The sequence below is a fragment of the Rhinatrema bivittatum genome, chromosome 19 (genome assembly GCF_901001135.1).
Source record: "Rhinatrema bivittatum chromosome 19, aRhiBiv1.1, whole genome shotgun sequence".
NCBI lineage: Eukaryota > Metazoa > Chordata > Amphibia > Gymnophiona > Rhinatrematidae > Rhinatrema > Rhinatrema bivittatum.
This window is the reverse complement of record NC_042633.1, coordinates 7,513,756-7,533,415: the sequence shown is the minus strand read 5'-3', so window position 1 is coordinate 7,533,415 and position 19,660 is coordinate 7,513,756. Positions and strand designations below refer to the sequence as shown.

General features: G+C 46.8%; 1 protein-coding gene across 1 annotated transcript in view; it reads left to right on the top strand.

The window, feature by feature from the left end:
- Positions 1 to 2,288: 2,288 nt before the first annotated feature.
- Positions 2,289 to 19,660, top strand: part of LOC115081106 (extracellular calcium-sensing receptor-like) — a 58,651-nt gene continuing 41,279 nt past the window's right edge. Inside the window, exons 1-2 of the mRNA XM_029585619.1 lie at positions 2,289 to 2,432; positions 2,758 to 3,597. Coding sequence (XP_029441479.1) covers positions 2,289 to 2,432; positions 2,758 to 3,597 — 984 coding nt within the window. The remainder of the gene's footprint in view (positions 2,433 to 2,757; positions 3,598 to 19,660) is intronic.

The window sequence follows — 19,660 nt, the reverse complement described above, 5'->3', positions numbered from 1 at the left end:
TAATAATTTATTTGAAAATAAATGATAAACAATAGCAGTACCTTTACCAAAAGTCGGTAATCTGCATCCATGGAGGCTGGAGACTAGAGTGGAGGGCAAAGTACATGGCCACATTTTACCTGTGAACTTGACATTGGTTCTCAATGAGGAAGGACATTCATGATCTTTCACACTGGGAAAAAGGACCTGGGGACATCTGCACTGGCATTTTATGACTTATTTTCTGATCCTGCCCAAAACAAACCCCAAGGAACACCTCCCTTAAATGTAGCTTGCTGAAGAACACGTGCACGTGTAGATGGGTTGAGGGAGGGCAGTTTCAGAGAGGCAGTTTAACTGAGTAAGTTATCTGTCACCCATGTAAAGGGCTTTGAACCTTGTCCCTGCAATATTTATAGTTTTTTGATGCATGTTTTCTAAAAAGCAGTCTTAGGAATAGAGTTACTCATTTATTAGACTTTGCAAGTCATTTTTAAGAAATTTCACTCCTCTTTTTTAATCTTAGCCAAAAACACTTTATAAATCAGGCCTTCAATGATGGAATCCTTCACAGAACCTATGACCACCCCTAACCCTAATCCTAGCCCTATCTCAAAACCTATCCCTTACCCTTACACTGAGCCTTCACTTAACCCTGACTTTGATCCTAACCTTCACTCTAACCCTAATCATATCTATAATCCTCTTTCTAACTTCATCTCAAAATCTAACCTTAACTCTAATCCTGACTATGACCCTGAACTTCACTCTAACCCTAACAATAGACATAACCATAAACCTGATGCTAACTCTAACCCTAGCCATACTCTTTCACATTCACATGGGATAACAAAGTTCTTTTTTCCATTCCACCCAAGGCAAAATCTGCAAGAAAGACAGGCAGAGATTGCCACAGCTCCATGCAGGAAATTATGTTGACGGCACTGACTTATTTCCTGATATTGTCCATCCTTGTTTATAATGCTGCTAAAGTCAACTCTCAGCCAAGCACTGCAAAGGTAACAGGATACATAAAGCAGGGGGACATCATTATAGGGCCGGTCTTGTTTGTTCACAATGCTAAAACCTACCTCCCCCCGATTCCCTTCACTGAGACTCCCAGCAACCAGCCTTGTGACACGTAAGTGACAGATTATTTTCCCCATGCTTCTTTTTCCATGCCATTGTAATTAATTTCATGACAGCAACATCATACAATTGTTAATTGTGCATTAACTAAAAAAAAATGACTTTTAAAATTTAATTTAAATCTGCTACTTCTTAGTCTCAAGAAATATCCTCTAGAACATAAAAAGTGCCATGCTGGGTCAGACCAAAGGTCCATCAAGTCCTGCATTGGTCTCCGATAGTGTTCAATCCGGATCACTAGCAAATACCCGGCAGATCCCACTCCTATTTTATAAAGCGGGTGAATGCATGCACAAGTGCCAATGCATGCACATCTCGCATCAGAGGAAAAAGGGTGGTGGTATGAGTGGGGCATGGGTGTTCTGGGGCAGGGCCAAGAGATGTGCGCACATTTACCTATGTGGCTGGGTGTGCCCCCAGGTTCAGTGCCTCCTAACTTTACTTCTGCTATGGAGGAGATGGAAATAAAAAAAATACAGGCATCTGTGAGTGGTTTGTGTGGTTTGGAGTAACTGGGAGGAGTGCATGCTAAAAACCAGGGGGATTGAGAGGAGCAAGGAGAAAAATGGGCAAACTGGTGGACAAACTGGTGAGACTGGTCCACAGCTGGAAGTGCCTCTGTTATAAAATACCCTCATTTGCATGATCCAAAACTGACTTACCCTGCTGTGAGCTCACAAGCTTCAAATTAGGAGCCCATATACACACACCTAGCCTATTATATAACAGGCGCACATATTATAAAACAGCCACGTCTCTGGTCATGCATCAGTGCACATGTGCATATGTGCGCCCATTTGAAAGTTAATGTCCCTGTGTATTCATTTAAGTGTATATGCATAATTTTGTCTGCAAAATAAGTTGATATTTCAACTGAATATATACGGGTACCTTGTTTTTGAAAATCAGCTGAATTTGTGCATGACCAGATGGGTGCTCTATTAGAATTTCACCATTACATGTACATTTGCCTGTCTTCCATTTATATCACACATTTCTGTTGTTTTTATAGACTACAGTTAAGTATTTACCAGGAGATGCATGCCATGGTATTTGCCTTGGAAGAAATTAACAGAAATGGCACCCTGGTGCCCAACATTACCTTGGGGTTCTGGATATATGACTCCTGTAATAATCCATCCCGGTCTCTACAAGGCACAATGTGGCAACTCACCGGGTACAAAGATCCCATCCCAAATTACACCTGCAGGGGAACATCGCCATTAGCTGCGGTGCTAGGAGATTCTAAGTCTCGAACTTCCATAACTATGGCTCAGCTACTGGGGGTCTACAAATATGCACAGGTATGGAATATCCTTCTGCTCTGGTTATTTGTAAAGATAATTATAATTTGTTTTTTGGAACCCTTCGAAAGCCAGATTGAAGATGTGGCTGTACAGGAAGTCATTTTGGTTGCTATTAATCATTGTCAAGAAGTAGAATGGAAAGTGGAGGTAAATTGCTTGATTACCTTTGGACAAAGGGACACTATTAGGGAAGGAAAACTTTTAGCATGTCTTGAGATAACCTTTAAGAAAAAGAGGGAAAAAATGCATGTTATTCTCATTCTCATAACTGATGATCAAGTGTTAGAAAAACTAATTAATATTGTTGATGAAATTCTTCTAGATCAGCTATTCCGCTTCTGTAGCCACTCTTAGTGATAAAAGTCGATTTCCTTCTTTCCTCCGCACTACTCAAAGTGATGAGTACCAGTCTCTGGGAATTGCCCGGTTGATCACCTTCTTCGGTTGGACCTGGGTTGGAATCCTCGCTGAGGACAATGACTATGGACAGATAGGGAGTCAGATGCTAAAAGAAGTGCTGATAAAGGCTGGTGTCTGTGTAGCCTTCCATGAAAACATCCCCTTATTTTACTCTCAAGTGAAGATACAGCACATTTTGGAGGTGGTAAAGAAAATGACAGCCAGAGTCATCGTAGTCTTTTCCAGTGGCATCAACCTTTATCCATTGATGCTGGCAATTGCAAAGAGTGACATATCTGGGAAAGTTTGGATTGCTACAGAGGCGTGGTCTGTCTCTACAGCATTTAACGTAAAGGAGTTCTCAAAAACTCTTAAAGGAACCATTGCATTCTCTATTCCTACAGGCAACATTCCAAGGTTCAAAGACTACCTCTATGATCTTCATCCTTTCAGAACTACAGAAGACATCTTTGTTAGGGAGTATTGGGAAAAAGCTTTTGGCTGCAGGTGGGCTGACCCCAACATGGACCTGGACACTCTTCAAGAACTAAGCAGAAAAGGGAAACTCTGCACAGGGAAGGAAGATCCAAGGACACTTGATATTCGTTTCTTTGATATGACAAACCTAAGGTATACGCATAATGCTTATAACACTGTGTACGTGGTGGCTCATGCCCTACATGCCATGCATTCTTGTAAACCTGGAGAAGGACCTTTCTTCAATGGATCATGCGGGGACATCAAACACTTTAAGCCTTGGCAGGTAAGTGCCAGTGTTTGTTTGAGATATGTGATTGTAAGTATGCTTGACCCATACAGTTCACTACATGACAATGACACATAGTATGAGATACAATTTTTTTAAAATTTTTAATTTTCAAAATTTTAACATGTTTATAACAAGCATATATCTTGCTAGGGTAATACAGTGCAATTTAAGCAATGCATAGGAAATAAATTTCAATTTTTCAGTCCTTGTACCAAAATAGAGGAAATGTGGGAGAGGACTACAAACACTGAGCTGATCAGTCAAAAGAAAAAGATAATCATATTAATCAGGTCGCCGAGTATTTAAACATGACCTTTTCTCTATTTGCGAACCACAAGTATGCTATGTCTGGGTATGGGATTCCAAAAAAGTTCTTAAATGTTCCTACTCATAGAAGACTTAGCATTATTATAATTTATAGAGCATTTACACGGATAGCGTAATACAAACAGCTCCTAATTTCATTATTTCTGATCTCAACATTAGAAAATCTTTTCTCTTTATTTGTGTAGATCTGGTCAAATCTGGATAAATCCAGATCTTATGGCCATAGAACAATGATTGCCTATTGCGAAAAAACATTTTCAAGATATTATTACATTCAGATATAAACACAAATGTCACTAAAACTGGCCTGCTCTGGGTAACTTCTGCCTTATTAGAAAGTTCCAATATTTCAGAAATATCCAACTGCAGGGGTTGATTTCTCTCTTCCTGATCTCTAGAAGCAAATTGTGGAAGATAATACATTTTTGTAATTACAGGTAATGCCAGATCTGGAATTCCTAATACCTTTTGCATATATGTCTTAAAGAGTTCCATTGGAGAGATTATATTGTTCACAGGGAAATTTAACACCCTTAGATTGCAAATTCTCGAGGCATTCTCCAGATTTTCCAATCTTCTGTTTACTATCATTTCTGATTTTACCAAGTTCTGAGTTATCTTTTCTGTTTCAATAACTCTTTTATCTACATCTTCTAATTTTTTATTGTATGTTGATAATAAGGTGGTATTTATCATGACTTTGTTGCGGTCCCGACCGCTCCTTTCATGTTCGGGGTCAGGTCCGCTTACCTTCTCTCCAGTTCCCACCGAATTCCGCTCAGGTCTGGGCTCGTCGAGGCCTCCGCCAGAACAGTTCCCACGAGGAGGACGCCATTACAGGCCTATCCCCATCTGGCCTTGCGCGCGAGGGGGGCCTTCTTGAGCGCACAGCACCCGGAAGCCCGGCTCCGCCTCGCCCGCTGACGTCACGCCCTGCTCCCGATTTAAGCGGCGTCCAGTCCTCCGCTAGACGCCTTGCAACGAGGTTCCTTGCTGACTAGTTGCTTCCTGTTCCTGTTTGCTGATACTCGTTGTCTCCTTGGATCCTGATCCCGGTTTGACTCACGGACGTCTCTACCAGCTTGCCGCCAGCCCTGACTCCGGTTTTGCCACGGACTTCCCTGCCAGCCTGCCGCCTGTCCTGAACCCGGTTTGCCTAACTACTTTGCTAGCTACCTGCCTGCCTAGGTTCCAGGTTGCCTTACCTTGGGCGGTCCCACAGCTCTGCCTACCAGTTAGCCATCGGTCCAGGCTTCATCTACCTGCCGCGGGCTGTGTCTCCAGAGTCCTACTCCACCTTGCTCCTGACCACCTACAGACTTGCCCCTCTGGACTATCTTGGCCGTACTCAAGTCCCAAGGGCCTGGGTCCATACGGGCCCCTCCCGGGGGGATTCCAGGCTCCGGGTGAAACCTTGCCAGGCCTTGACTCCGCCTCCCGGCCTGCTCTGTGATCCACCTGCAGGTCGGCCTAAGGGTCCACCTATTACCCTTACTGCAGTCTAGCCACAATATACTTGATTTTTAGTGTCCATTGTTATTTGTGATAGCAGAGCCAGAGAGGACTCAATAGATTTCAATGTGCCACACATGCCTTCCATAGTAGTAGGTGATGAATTAAATTTTATACATTCTGGTTCAAGAGCCTTTGGATTCATTTTTCCCCAGCTCATACTTGTGCCCGTTCCCCTACCTTGTTCTGATGTTCTGGGGGTAGCTCCCTCTTCGCAGGGATTATAATCTTCCTCGCTTTCCTTTCTCCTTCTCATGTCGCCAAATTTTTGGGGTCCCATCTTCTCTCCCGGGGTCACCCGATACTGCTGCATGCCCAAGTTCTCCTGTAAATTTACAGGAAAAGACACTGCCGCCTCAACGAGCCTCTGCGTTATTTGGCCTGGGGGAACGGGTCTCTTTGGTGCGCCGGGACTTAATGTTGTATGAAGGTTCAGAGGAGAGATCACTTGAGGGTGAGCTTCTTGTTACCCCTCTTAGTTAAGAACATAAGAAATTGCCATGCTGGGTCAGACCAAGGGTCCATCAAGCCCAGCATCCTGTTTCAAACAGAGGCCAAAACCAGGCCACAAGAACCTGGCAATTACCCAAACACCAAGAAGATCCCATGCTACTGATGCAATTAATAGCAGTGGCTATTCCCTAAGTAAACTTGATTAGTAGCTGTTAATGGACTTCTCCTCCAAGAACTTATCCAAACCTTTTTTGAACCCAGCCACACTAACTGCACTAACCACATCCTCTGGCAACAAATTCCAGAGCTTTATTGTGCGTTGAGTGAAAAAGAATTTTCTCCGATTAGTCTTAAATGTGCTACTTGCTAACTTCATGGAATGCCCCCTAGTCCTTCTGTTATTCGAAAGTGAAAATAACCGAGTCACATCTACTCGTTCAAGACCTCTCAGGACCTTAAAGACCTCTATCATATCCACCCTCAGTCGTCTCTTCTCCAAGCTGAACAGCTTTGTGTGTGGCATATTTTAAATGCAGGAAATCCAATAATAGGTAAGAAAATGCCGCAAGAGGTTTTTACAGCGTCTTTACCCGGCGGCCATCTTGAGTCCTCCCATGAGGTACATTTTTAAAAGGGCATTTAACTGCAAATGTTCACGTATGCTTTTCAGTCTGCAGAAACTCAACTGATCTTCAAACACCAGGTACTCATAAGAACATAAGAACATAAGAAATTGCCAAATTGAGTCAAATCAAGGGTCCATCAAGCCCAGCATCCTGTTTCCAACAGTGGTCAATCCAGGCTATAAGTATCTAGCAAGTACACAAACACTAAGTAGATCCCATGCTACTGATGCCAGTAATAGCAATGGCTATTCCCTAAGTCAACTTGATTGATAGCAGTTAATGGTCTTCTCCTCCAAGAACTTATCCAAACCTTTTTTAAACCCAGCTACACTAACTGCACTAACCACATCCTCTGGCAACAATTCCAGAGCTTAATTGTGTGTTTAGTGAAAAATAATTTTCTCCAATTAGTTTTAAATCTGCTACTTGCTAACTTCATGGAGTGCCCCCTAGCCCTTGCATTATCCTGATGGTATGTCTGATTTGAATATAACTCGGACATACCATCAGGTTACTGGAGAACACAAACCTTGTGGATAGTGTTCTGTATGCCCATACACAAGTGTTATATCGTCTTTTGAACACCCAATTTCTAGAAAAAAATATACATTAAGGAATTTCTCTGACTGTAATTCGATGCCCGTGTCAAAAACTGTACATAGGGAAAACTGTAAGGAAGATAAAAACTAGGATTATTGAACATAGATCTAACATCAAGCATCTACGTGAAAATGCTCCACTGATGGACCATTGGGTCCAGTTTTCACACACTGTGTCTGATTTGTACTTTTTTGTTTTAGAAGCACCTACTTGTCCAAATCGCTGAGGTAATTTTTCAGAATTTCTCATTCACAAAGAACAGAAATGGATATACATATTAATCACTGTCACACCACACGGACTCAACAAGCAACTAGAATGGACTTATTTTACCTGATTTTGATTGGCTATACATTGTTTGGATTCTGACTGGATGTTCCCCTGTGTGTGCTGATTGGTCTGTTGTTTTTGGCGCCTTTTTGGTTATTGTTAAAAACCTTCCCGTATAACTGCTGTGCGCGCTCCTTGAAAAACTCTATTAAGTAATATTACGGTATATAACATGTTTGATTTTGTAACTTTGAAGATATAAGGCGTGTCGGTATTGTAGCCCATTCATTAACATAGTCCGTTCTCATGTTTTGTTTTTAGACTTGTTGATAAAATTTTTCTGTCCCTCCCGACGCAGCCTCGGCGAAACACTGGTCCGTGTCGGGGGTCCCCTTGGAGAAAGATTAATGATAACAATGGAGTTGCCATATGCATATAAATAAAAGGATTTTTTGAACACTTAAATGGACTATGCAACACTTTTCTGCATGTTTTGTGGTTGAACTATAATCTTTTAGTGCAGTCTTTGCTCTTTGTGCTCTTTAGGTATTCATAATGGCCATCCCTGGTGTTGAACGCCGTCTTCCATTCGTCGTCTTCCTTGATTCTGACGAGATTATATGTTCCTCGAAGGTCCAACTTAGAGAAGACCTGGGCCCCCTGTAACCGGTCAAATCAGAGGCAGTGGGTATCGATCCTTGACTGTAATGGCGTTTAGGCCCCGGTAATCACTACACAGCCGGAGAGAGCCGTCTTTTTCCCCACGAAAAAGAAGCTGACCCCAGCCAGATAGTTGGAATGACAGATGAAGCCTTTCTGTAGGTTTTCCCGGATATAGTCGATATAGTCCGGTGTGGACAGAGGGTACACCCTCCCATACGGAGGGGTAGAACCCAGAGTCAAGTTAATCGCGCAGTCAAATTCCCAGTGAGGACGCAAGGTATTGGCTGCATTTTTTTGAAAATACATTGGAATATTGGGCATATTGCGAAGGAAGTCCCTCACGAGCCTCGGTGCAGTTGCTTGTGGGGGTATCTGTGGGCCTTTCGAATGATGTCGAAGGAGATATGTTCTTGATGGCCAGGTTCAATGTGACATTGATCCATGGAGATCCTCCCTGGCAGAGGATCCCCATGGATCAAGGAAAGTACAAGCAGGACTGGACAAGGCCTAGTAGGAATTGATAGCTGGTCCGCGATCTCTTGCATGAGGAAATTTCCGCTGGCCCCCGAATCTACCAGCGCTAACATAGGAAAGTCACGGCCTCATATAATTAGAGTCACTGGCAAGGTCTTTTGGTTCATGTTTTTAAAAAAATTATAGAAAGTGAATCTCTGAAGGAATTTTTGCCTTCTTTAGTGCCTTTTTGTGTGGGAGACGTCCGTCTCCCACCTCTTGCCCGGCTCAGGGGGGCTTGTCCCCTTTTGCAGGAGGGGGTTCCCTGCTTAGTCCTGAGTCCGTGTACGCTTCCAGGTGTGGGGACCGACGCTCTCTGGGCCTCGTTCCTCCTCTGGCTGCCGAGTGGGTTTTGAACCCGCTGCTGCGCTCAATAAAAAAAAAAAAGGAGTTTCAAAGTTTTAACTTTCAATAAGTTGCAGGTACTCACCTACCTCTAACTTATTTGCAGCAGTTGACCAGCTTTTTTAACTTTTTCTGGTCAGTATAGGATTAGAACCGGCAGTCAGAGAAGCAGAAGGCAGCAGGTTCCCGCCTGCTCTCTCCTGCTGTGCAGGCTGTCAATCAAGCTTTGTTTTTTCAGGTTTTTTATCCTCAGCCGAGGTTGCTATGTCCCTGCTGACAGCCTGTGTTTCTTGTGGGCTGTCCTCCTCGCGTTTTTCGCGGCAGGGTCTCTGCACTGCTTGTCTGCCGGGTGAGGAAGGTCCCTCCTCGGCAGGACAAGCAAATTTAGCCCCGGGCTCCACTCCTCCCAGCATGGCTAGGCCTTTCCCGGGTCGGCAGAGCCCGGGAATGGCCGCCATCTTGGATTTTTCATCGGGGCCAATTTCAGTGCTCCCTGGGGCTGGGGGGCTGGATTTTTTCGATTTAACCCCCGATTTGACCACCGCGGGTTCCCAGGAGGGGGGTCCTGACCTTCCCTCGCCCCCCCCCCCCCCCCCGGTAAATCCAGGGTCCCTTTTTCCGCGGATTTCGTCCTCCTCATGCACAAATCTTATTTAGCTAGCCTGCATGAGATGGATGAAAGCCCCCTTTTGCCCCCCCATCTAAAATCCCTCGCTTAGCGCCGTTGACGTCTGGACTGGCTGCGGAGCCTCAGGGACTAGTTCGGGTGCGGGTGGTCCCGGGGGTGCCCCCTCCTCCCCTCCCCCAGTGTTTCCTGGGTCCTCAGACCCTGCTGCTTCCGCGGATTCGGCAGATGCCCTCCCCCCTAGAGGGGGATGACCCCAGAGCCCTTCATCTTTTTCGTAAGGAGGAGCTAGAGCCCCTCCTCCCTTTTGTTTTGGAGGAGCTGGGTCTGGAAAGTACTTCCGTGGATAATCTCATGGCCTCACTTCCTAAGGATATGAACCCGGTTTTGGGAGGGCTCCGGGCTCCAGCCTCAGCCTTTCCCTTCCACCCCATGCTTAAGCTCCTTATCCTACGGGAATGGGAGGCTCCTGAGGGTTCGCTCCGGGTGGGGCGTGCGATGGATAAGCTCTATTCCCTCCCGGAAGAGGGCTTGGAGCTGTTGCGATATCCATCAGTGGATTCTTATGTTTCTGCAGTGGCCAAGCACACCACGATCCCAGTGGAAGGTTCCACGGCCCTAAAGGATTCGCAAGATCGTAAGCTGGAGGCTCACCTGAAGCGCATCTTCGACGTCCTGGCCCTTGGGGTTAGGGCGTCTTGCTGTTGCAGCCTCATGATGCGGGCAGGCCTCCAGTGGGTACAACAGTTACTCTGCGCCCGGGAACTTCCACCAGGTGAGGCAGAACAGGCCGAACATCTGGAGGTGGTAATCGCTTACGTGTCAGACGCCCTCTACGATTTGGTCCGTGTCCAGACGAAGGCGATGGTTTCAGCAGTGGCTGCCCGGAGGCTCCTTTGGCTTCGCCACTGGTCGGCTGATCAGTCCTCGAAGACCCGGCTGGGCACGCTTCCCTTCAAAGGTAAGATGCTCTTTGGCGAGGACCTCGACAAGCTTATGGACTCCTTGGCTGACAACAAGGTCCATAAACTTCCAGAGGACCGCCCTAAGGCTTCTCGGTCCTTCGCGGCCTCTCGCTTTCGCTTCAGGGGTCAGCGTCGCTTCGCTTCTTGAGGGCGGGGCGGTACTCCTAGGGGGTCTTCTCGTGCGCAGTCCTGGTCGCATTCCTTTCGTGGCAGGCGGCCCTTTCGCGAGGGCCAGCCCATGCGTACCACCGCTAAACCTGCCACACAATGAAGTTCAGCCGGCCCATCCCTCGGTCCCTTACCTCGGCGGATGCCTCTCCCTGTTTTTCGAGGAATGGGTCAAAATCACTTCAGATCAGTGGGTCCTCGACATTATCAGAGACGGGTATGCTTTCGACCTCGTCAGGGAACTTCCAAATCTCTTTCTGTGCTCACCTTGTGGCCTGGCCAAGAGGGATGCGGTGGTCCAGACTCTCTCCAAGCTTCTGGATCTCGGGGCGGTGGTTCCAGTCCCAGAAATGGAAATTGGCGCCGGCCAGTATTCTATTTACTTCACCGTGCCCAAAAAGGACGGGTCCTTCCGCCCAATCCTGGACCTCAAGACGGTCAATCGGGCCCTCAAGATCCCCCACTTTCGCATGGAAACCCTGCGGGCGGTCATTGCGGCGGTCCATCCAGGAGAGTTCCTTGCTTCCCTCGATCTCGCAGAAGCATATTTTCATATCTCCATGCACCGCGACTACCAGAAGTTTCTCCGATTCCACATTCTCAACCAAGACTTCCAGTTTCGAGCTCTCCCCTTCGGCCTCGCGACTGCTCCTCGCACCTTCACGAAGGTAATGGTAGTAGTGGCTGCGGCCTTGCGCCGGGAAGGGATTCTCGTCCATCCCTATCTGGACGATTGGCTCATCAGGGCCAAGTCGGAGACCTCTTGCTGGCGGGTGGTGGATCGAGTACTGGAGCTCCTTGCCTCTCTTGGGTGGATAGTGAACTTTTCCAAGAGCAAGCTTCAGCCCTCCCAGGAGTTGGAATTTCTGGGAGCACACTTCGACACCCGAGTAGGCAAGGTTTTCTTACCTCTGGCGCGAGCCCTCAAACTGATCGGTCAGGTTCAGAATTTGATTGCGCTATCTTCACCGACGGCCCGGGATTATCTCCAAGTCCTGGGCTCCATGGCTTCTACCATCGATCTGGTCCCCTGGGCTTTTGCTCATATGCGTCCATTACAGAAAGCTTTGCTGTCTCGTTGGCAACCAGTGTCGGAGCAGTTCCACGTAGTCCTTCCCTTCTTGGAGTCTACTGCCGACGAATTACAGTGGTGGCTGTCCCTTCCTCATCTCCTACAAGGGATGCCTCTTCAACCTCCACAGTGGACGATAGTAACCACGGACGCCAGCTTGTTGGGCTGGGGTGCGGTCTGCCTATCTCAGTCCACCCAGGGGACATGGTCCCAGACTCAGTCGCGCTGGCACATCAATCGACTGGAAACTTTGGCGGTCCACCTGGCCCTTCTGGAGTTCCTTCCTCTGATCCGCGACAAGGCAGTACGAGTCCTGTCCGACAACTCCACCACAGTTGCCTACATCAATCGCCAAGGGGGCACTCGCAGTCCCCTGGTAGCCTTAGAAGCCAGCCGCCTAATCGCTTGGGCGGAGCGTCACCTACAGTGCCTTGCGGCCTCTCACATCACCGGAAAAGACAATGTTCAAGCCGACTTCCTCAGCCGGCAGTCGCTTGCTCCGGGAGAATGGGAACTCTCGGACGCGGCCATGGCTCTGATAGTGGACAGGTGGGGTCCTCCTCATCTCGACCTCATGGCGACTCTGCGCAATGCCAAAGCCAATCGGTTCTTCAGCCGCTGGAGGGAACACGGCGCAGAGGGTGTGGACGCTCTGGCTCTCCCTTGGCTGGCGGACGTGCTTCTGTACGTGTTCCCCCCATGGCCTCTGGTTGGGAAAGTTCTCAGGAGAATCGAACTCCACCGGGGTCCGGTGATTCTCATCGCTCCCGAGTGGCCGCAAAGGCCGTGGTTCGTGGATCTCATCAATCTAGCGGTGGACGGGCCCCTGCGCCTCAGTCATCTCCCTCGTCTCCTCCAGCAGGGGCCTATATTTTTCGACCAGGCCGATCGCTTCTGTCTAGCGGCCTGGCTTTTGAACGGCGTCGCCTGAGGAGCAAAGGTTATAGGGAGGAGGTCATCTCCACCCTGCTGTGAGCCCGGAAGCAGTCGACTTCTCTGGCCTATGTGCGCATCTGGAAGGTCTTTGAGTCCGCATGTACGGTGGCAGGCGTCCCGGCGCGCTCCGCCTCGATTCCTTTGGTTCTTTCTTTCCTTCAGAAGGGTCTCTCTCTAAGGGTCTCTCCTTCAGTTCCTTACGCGTTCAAGTCTCTGCGCTTGGCTCTCTCCTGGGTCGGGTGGATGGTCATGCCTTGGCTGCTCACCCAGACGTCATTCGTTTCCTGAGGGTTGTTAGACACCTCCGCCCTCCCTCTCGGGCCACGTGTCCATCTTGGAGTCTCAACCTCGTCCTTCGTGCTCTCTGTGCGGCTCCCTTTGAGCCTCTTCGCCACACTATGCTCAAGGATCTTACTCTTAAGACTGTCTTTCTAGTCTCTATCTCCTCTGCTCGTCTTATTTCCGAGCTTCAGGCGTTGTCCTGTCGGGAGCCCTTCCTGCGTTTTTCTGATTCCGGGGTCTCTCTCAGGACGGTTCCTTACTTCTTGCCTAAGGTTGTCTCCGCTTTTCACATCAACCAGTCGGTGGAACTCCCTGCGTTCTCTCTGGAGGAGATTACGGGTACAGCTGGGGGCGACCTCCGTCGACTGGATGTCAAGCGAGTCTTGCTTTGTTATCTTCAAGTCACCAATGACTTTCGCGTTTCGGACCATCTCTTCGTCCTTTGGAGTGGTCCCAACCGGGGTAAACAGGCTTCTAAGACCACGATTGCACGGTGGTTGAAGGAAGCCATTTCCTCGGCATATCTTTGTCAGGGTCGTCCACTTCCTGAGGGTCTGAAAGCCCATTCTCTGCGTTCTCAGGCTACTTCTTGGGCGGAGAGTCAGTCTTTCTCTCCGCAGGAGATTTGCAGGGCTGCCACCTGGACGTCTCTGCATACTTTTGCTCGACACTACCATCTGGATGTACACGCTCTGGTGTTCAGTTCCTTTGGGTGGCACGTGCTTCGAGCGGGACTGTCTCGGTCCCACCCAGTTTAGGGAAGCTTTGGTACATCCCACTGTCTGGACTGATCTGGGTACGTACAGGAAAGGAAAATTAGTTCTTCCCTGTTAATTTTCGTTCCTGTAGTACCACGGATCAGTCCAGACGCCTTTCCCTGTCTGTTTTCTGTCCTCTCGAAGCTTGTTTTCTTGCAGGTCTGCAGACTTCATATTTTCCTTGGTGCAAGATTACTGAGCATTTACACCGGAAGCCTTGGTGGTTATTTTATACCAAGTTTATGCAAGAGCGTATAGGTATACTATGCTTCTACATTAATCTATGATTGCTCCGACTGGACCCGTTGGAGCGTCATCTCGTACCAGCTATTTCAAGGGACCTTTCCCGGAGGTGGCAGTCGATCCTGCCTGCTAAATCAATCAGTGCGTCCAGGGACGCCGGAAGGTCGTGGGCCACTAGCTCATCCTTAATTTTGGGTGAGAGGCCATCCAAAAAGATAGCACAAAGGCATGGTTCCTCCCAATGGAGCTCTGTGGAAAGTGTTCAGAACTCCAGGGTGTAGTACATTAAAGAGCGTCCACTCTGCCGGATATGTAAAAGCAATAAACAAAAAATTCTGCTACTTATGGCTCTTATAATGTTATATTATATATAGAGGGTGTGAATGACCATCATAAGTGTCTAGTCACTGGCTCATGAATAAAGCCTATAATGACACTGAGACCTGGTATATGTAGTGCAGCAGGCTGTGAATTTTTTGTTGAAGCCTTAAAGCACAATATCCAGTTTAATCATAGGTCTTTCCTCACCACAGTCTTTGTGTAGGCTCAAGATCACATAACTATAATAAGCATAAGATAGTGCACTAAACAATATTTAGAGTGCACTTATCTGGGTCCTGAAGGTAATCCTCCAACTCTGCAGGGTTTCGGAGTGTAACACTCCTTCTTCAGGGAGCTTCAGGATGTCTTGAATAGATAACTTGAGCTTTCATAAGCCTGTATAATATTGGAAAAAATCAGAGCCTGTAAATGCTTCAAAAAGTTAGCAATGAAATTCTGGCTAAATATCAGAGGGACACTTATTAACTCTTAAAGAATGGTCTGCGAGACTCATAGCTATTTGCATTTGTTGAATATCGCTGAAAGCAACAACGGTGAAAATAAATTATACTGCGAGCTAATAAAATGTCCTTTTTTTAAAAAATGATGCGCATAAATGTATGCAGATCCCCGGGAGAAAACTTCATAACTCAGAAAAACTGATTAAATGTCTCTTACGTGCCTGCAACAGCATAGTCTCTGCTGTGGTTGTGGTTGCCGCGTCAAAGACGGTCTGACCGCCGTCAAGACGCTGACTTAAAGGGAATTCCATTGATGTAGCCAGGGCTGCAGGAAGTGACGTTTGATTCCTAATATGGCTAACTCCAAAAAAGGGCAATGACGTGTAGGTGCGGCGGCCATTTTGGAATCAGTCCTTTTTAGGGTATTGACGTCATAGGTGATTCCTATCGGCCATTTTCAATCTTATATAAATGAAGGTCAGTTCCGTATTGTGATTTATTGCGAATTACTTGGAACTTTAATACTCACACTTACAGGCTTTATTCATGAGCCAGTGACTAGACACTTATGATGGTCATCCACACCCTCTATATATAATATAACATTATAAGAGCCATAAGTAGCAGAATTTTTTGTTTATTGATTGTTTCAAAGTTTCTGCTTCACACAGGGGTTTATGCACTCGAATATGTAAAAGCTCCATACTCACTGAGTCTGCCAACCGAGGGTCTCAAAGATGGCCCGGAAGCATTCCAGGAACCCCGGGAGGTCCAGCTGAAGTGGGTCCGAACGCTCCCATAGGGGCGATGTCCAGGCCAGGGCCTTTCACTCTAGTAATAACAGGATATAGGTCATCTTGGTCAGATCATCAGGGAAGAGGGCAGATTGCAGTCAGAGCTGCATGTTACATTGGTTGAGAAAACCACAACACTGATGTGGGTCACCCGCTTAGCGAGGTGGAGCTGGTAGAGGAATTACTGGGCGAGGAACCGGGCCACTGCCACAGAGCCAGGCGCAGGAGGAACGTGGACGGAAGTGGAGGCCACTGAGTCCAACCTGGCATTGAGGTGCTCCATCGATGATGCTAAGCATTCCAGGACCTTCTGCTGCTCAAGGATTTTTGGTGCGAGTCCCGGGATTGCCTGTAGTGTGGAAGCCTCTGCCAGATCCATGGCCTTGGCTAGCTGTTATGGAAGTGGATCCTTGGGCCAACGGCATGGAACAACCAATGGGGAGGGGCCCCACAGCTGCCCACTGTCGGCAGGCAAGGCTGGAGAGACCTGAGGCCCCACTGGGGCTTCACTAATACCAGCCCTTGTTGGCCTCAGGTTGAGCCCTTGGGTACCAGGACCGGCTGGACTTACGTGGAGTCTCAGGCAGTTGGCGAATCTCTTGGCAGGCAGCGTATCTCGTAGTTAGGCGGGCAAGGGTCTTGGCAGGTGGCAAGGATCTTCGTCCGAAGCAGGCAGAAAAACAGGAACTTGAAAACAGGCGTACGGAGAGTCAAAAGACTAACAGGAGCCAGGAGTAGCCAAGGCAAGGCCTGCTCCTCAGGCCTTGCCTTAAATAGTTGAAGGCCTGGGAGGAGGAGTCCTGACCCCTCCCGCGGTGACCCCAGCGCGCGCCTGGGAGACTGGAGATCAGGAGGAAACTTGAGCAGGGCCCGAAAACGTGCCGGTCAGCACGTGGCATCGGCATGACGTCCCAGGAGAGAGGCAATGGCGGAGCGCATCGGCCATGGTTCCCGGCTGCGGCAAGACTTCCGGAGCTGACCATGCTGATAAGAGAGGGAGACCGGTCGCGGGTCTCTGCATCCAGCTCCCGTAACACAATCTTCCAGTATTGAAAGGTCCTCCTGCAATTTATCACAATCCGCATGTGATTTAACTACGCTGAATAATTTTATATCATCTGCAAATTTGATTACCTCACTCGTCGTATTCCTTTCCAGATAATTTCAGTATATATTGAAAAGCATTGGTCCAACACTGTTTATCCTTTTCCACTTACAAAATTGTCCATTTAATCCTACTCTCTGTTTCCTGTCTTTTAACCAATTTGTAATCCACGAAAGAACATCGCCTCCTATCACATGAACTTTTAGTTTTCTTATAAACCTCTCATGAGGGACTTTGTCAAACGCCTTCTGAAAATCCAAATACACTACATTTGCCGTTCACCTTTATCCACATGTTTATTAACCCCTTCAAAAAGGGGTTAATAAAGGCTAAAAGTCAGTGCTGACTGCTAACTGGTATTCAAAAAAGTAAAATTAGGTCTCTTACTTGCAATTTTTAATTCCTGAAGTCCATATGCTTGGATTTTTCTCCCCTATCAGCAGATGGAGACAGGGAAAGAAAGTTTCACAGAAACTGCCTCATAAGGCAATGTGCTACCTACAGCCTGTCTATTTTCTACCCAAAGCAACTCCTCTCTGGGAGCAGGAGTAAGCTACAAAACTACAAAAACATTGAAACATAGAGCCCCACCAAGGAAGGAGTTCCAAAAATACAGATAGCACTTTATGGAACAATATACTCAGAGGAGCAGAACAACAAGTGGGATGCTGTACTGGTCTGGTAAGACTACAGGAAAAAAATTAGCAGGTAAGAAACCTATTTTTACATTCAATATCATCCCTACCAGGCCAGTCCACACCTGGGATGTACCATAGCCACCCCAAACTTGGAAGGGACCCTGAAAGTCCTACTTTGACAAATGATCCTGTATACTGAGCTTGGACATCTAGATGTAATATCTGGAAAAGGAATGTTCTGAGGATCAATTAGCGACCTTAGAAATCTCTTGTTATGATACAAACTGCGACTCTGCCCATCACATGCCCTTTGGCCCCACCAGACCTCTACAAATGTATGCCAATGAGTTCATTTCTTTAATCCAGCATGCAATTATAGCTTTATAAGCCTTCTAACCTTTCTAATTCCCACTAAACAACAGAAACAAATGATCTGATTACCTAAAATCGTTGGTTACCTTCAGAAAACACAACCCTCAGAAGCATGTGCAGTTCTGTCAGCTTTCTGCCCAAACCAGGTCTCTGAAAAAAAACAGAAATTCCACTGACTGATCCATATGGAAAGCTGAGAACATGTTTGGCAAAAGGGAAGGCATTGTGCAAATTAAACTCCCTTCCAAAGAAATCCTCAAAAAGGGATCCCTAGACGGCAAAGACTGAATTTCCAAAAATCAGCTTGCAGAACAAATTGCCACCAGAAACATTGCTTTCAATGTCACTCTCTTTAGGGGCTCAGAAGGAGATGTTGACAAAGTAGCCAGAACCATGTTGAGATTTCAATTGGGGAAGCATCCCCAACCCTTTCAGGAAATGTACCACATCTGAAGGAGAAGCCAAAAACTTGCAAAACTGTCTCCACTATAAGAAGACTGTGCCATGTCATGCACCTTCAGTGAATTCAATGCAAGACCTCTTTGCAGATTGCTCTGCAAAAAGGAGAGAATACTGTAGACTGACACCCTATGTAGCAGAATCCTTTTGTCTTTACACCTAATACTTTCCAAACTTTGACATAGGTCAAGGAAATCAAGTGCTTCCATGCATGAAGTAATGTGGAGACTACATCCTCCAAGTAGCTCTTGTTCCGCAAACATCTCCCCTCAAAAGCCAAGCCTCAAAACAAAATCAAGTCTTCTGGTCAATGATCTTGCCCTGATCAAACCTCAAATGCTTTTGAGCCAGATGAAGTCCACAAACCACAGTCTACTAGGCCACTCTAGAGCTACAAGATTTACCAGACCCCGATGCCTCTGAATCCTTTGAACCACTCAGCCTATTAATAGCCATGAAGGAAAGACATACAGATGTTGTCCCTGGGGTCACTTTTGAACTAAGGTATCCATACCTGCTAACTCTCTTTTTCGCTGAAAAAGCATTGACTGCAAATGCCTTCAGGTCCATCTGAGGAACTTCCCACTCAGACAGAATCCAAGCGATTGCCTTTCCCAACAATTCTCACTCTCTGGGATCCAGTGTGTCTACTCAAATAATCCACTTAAATATTTTCCATACCAACAATGTACACTGCTGATAATGCTAAAAGATAACTATCTGCTCCCTGTAGCAACAGCTTCACGTTTTGTCACAAACCATGCACTCCTGGTCCTGCCTTGCTGGATCACATAAGCTATTTCTGTAGCAATGTCCAAAAATATCCTCACTGCCTTTCCTTTCAGTAGCAGTAGAAACTTGAGCAAGGATTTCCTGATTGTCCTCATTTCCAAACATCAAGACTTCTCCTCCACACTCCAGAGATCTTGCACCATCCATCCCTGCCAATGTGTTCCCCAACCATTGAGACTTGTATTCATGGTAATCACCATCAACTCCAGAATTTCCAACTCTGTCCACCTAGATAAGTTGTCTATGGAGAGCTGCCATAACAGAATGCATCTGGCCTCTGGAAAAAGGGGTAAATGGATTTCATACGCTTGAGAATGAGGATTTCACCAGAGATGAGAGCTCTTTGCAATGGCCACATATGCACCTCTGCCCACCGGATCCAAATCCAGAGTAAAACATTCCTTTCAAATGAATGCAATGAATAAGGTTCTTTTCATTCATGGGGGGGGCTCTAATTCATTTCATGGCCCTTTTATTCATTGCATTTTTTAAATTCATTTGAAACAAATGCACATCCTTAGTTGTAATGGGTCCACTCCTCATAAAACTGGGACAATCACTCCCCTATTCTCAGAAGTGTCGTATGGACGCTTGGACCTTAATTGAACGGCTTTTTCCTCCCCCTGAGCTCCCTCCAACACCATCATGTGCATCCTTGCAGCTCAAATAAAAGGACTGCAAATTACTGCAATACTGTTTCTGTGAATAAGCAACAGCAAATGAAGAGACAGTCCCTAAACCTTGGCCAATGATACTT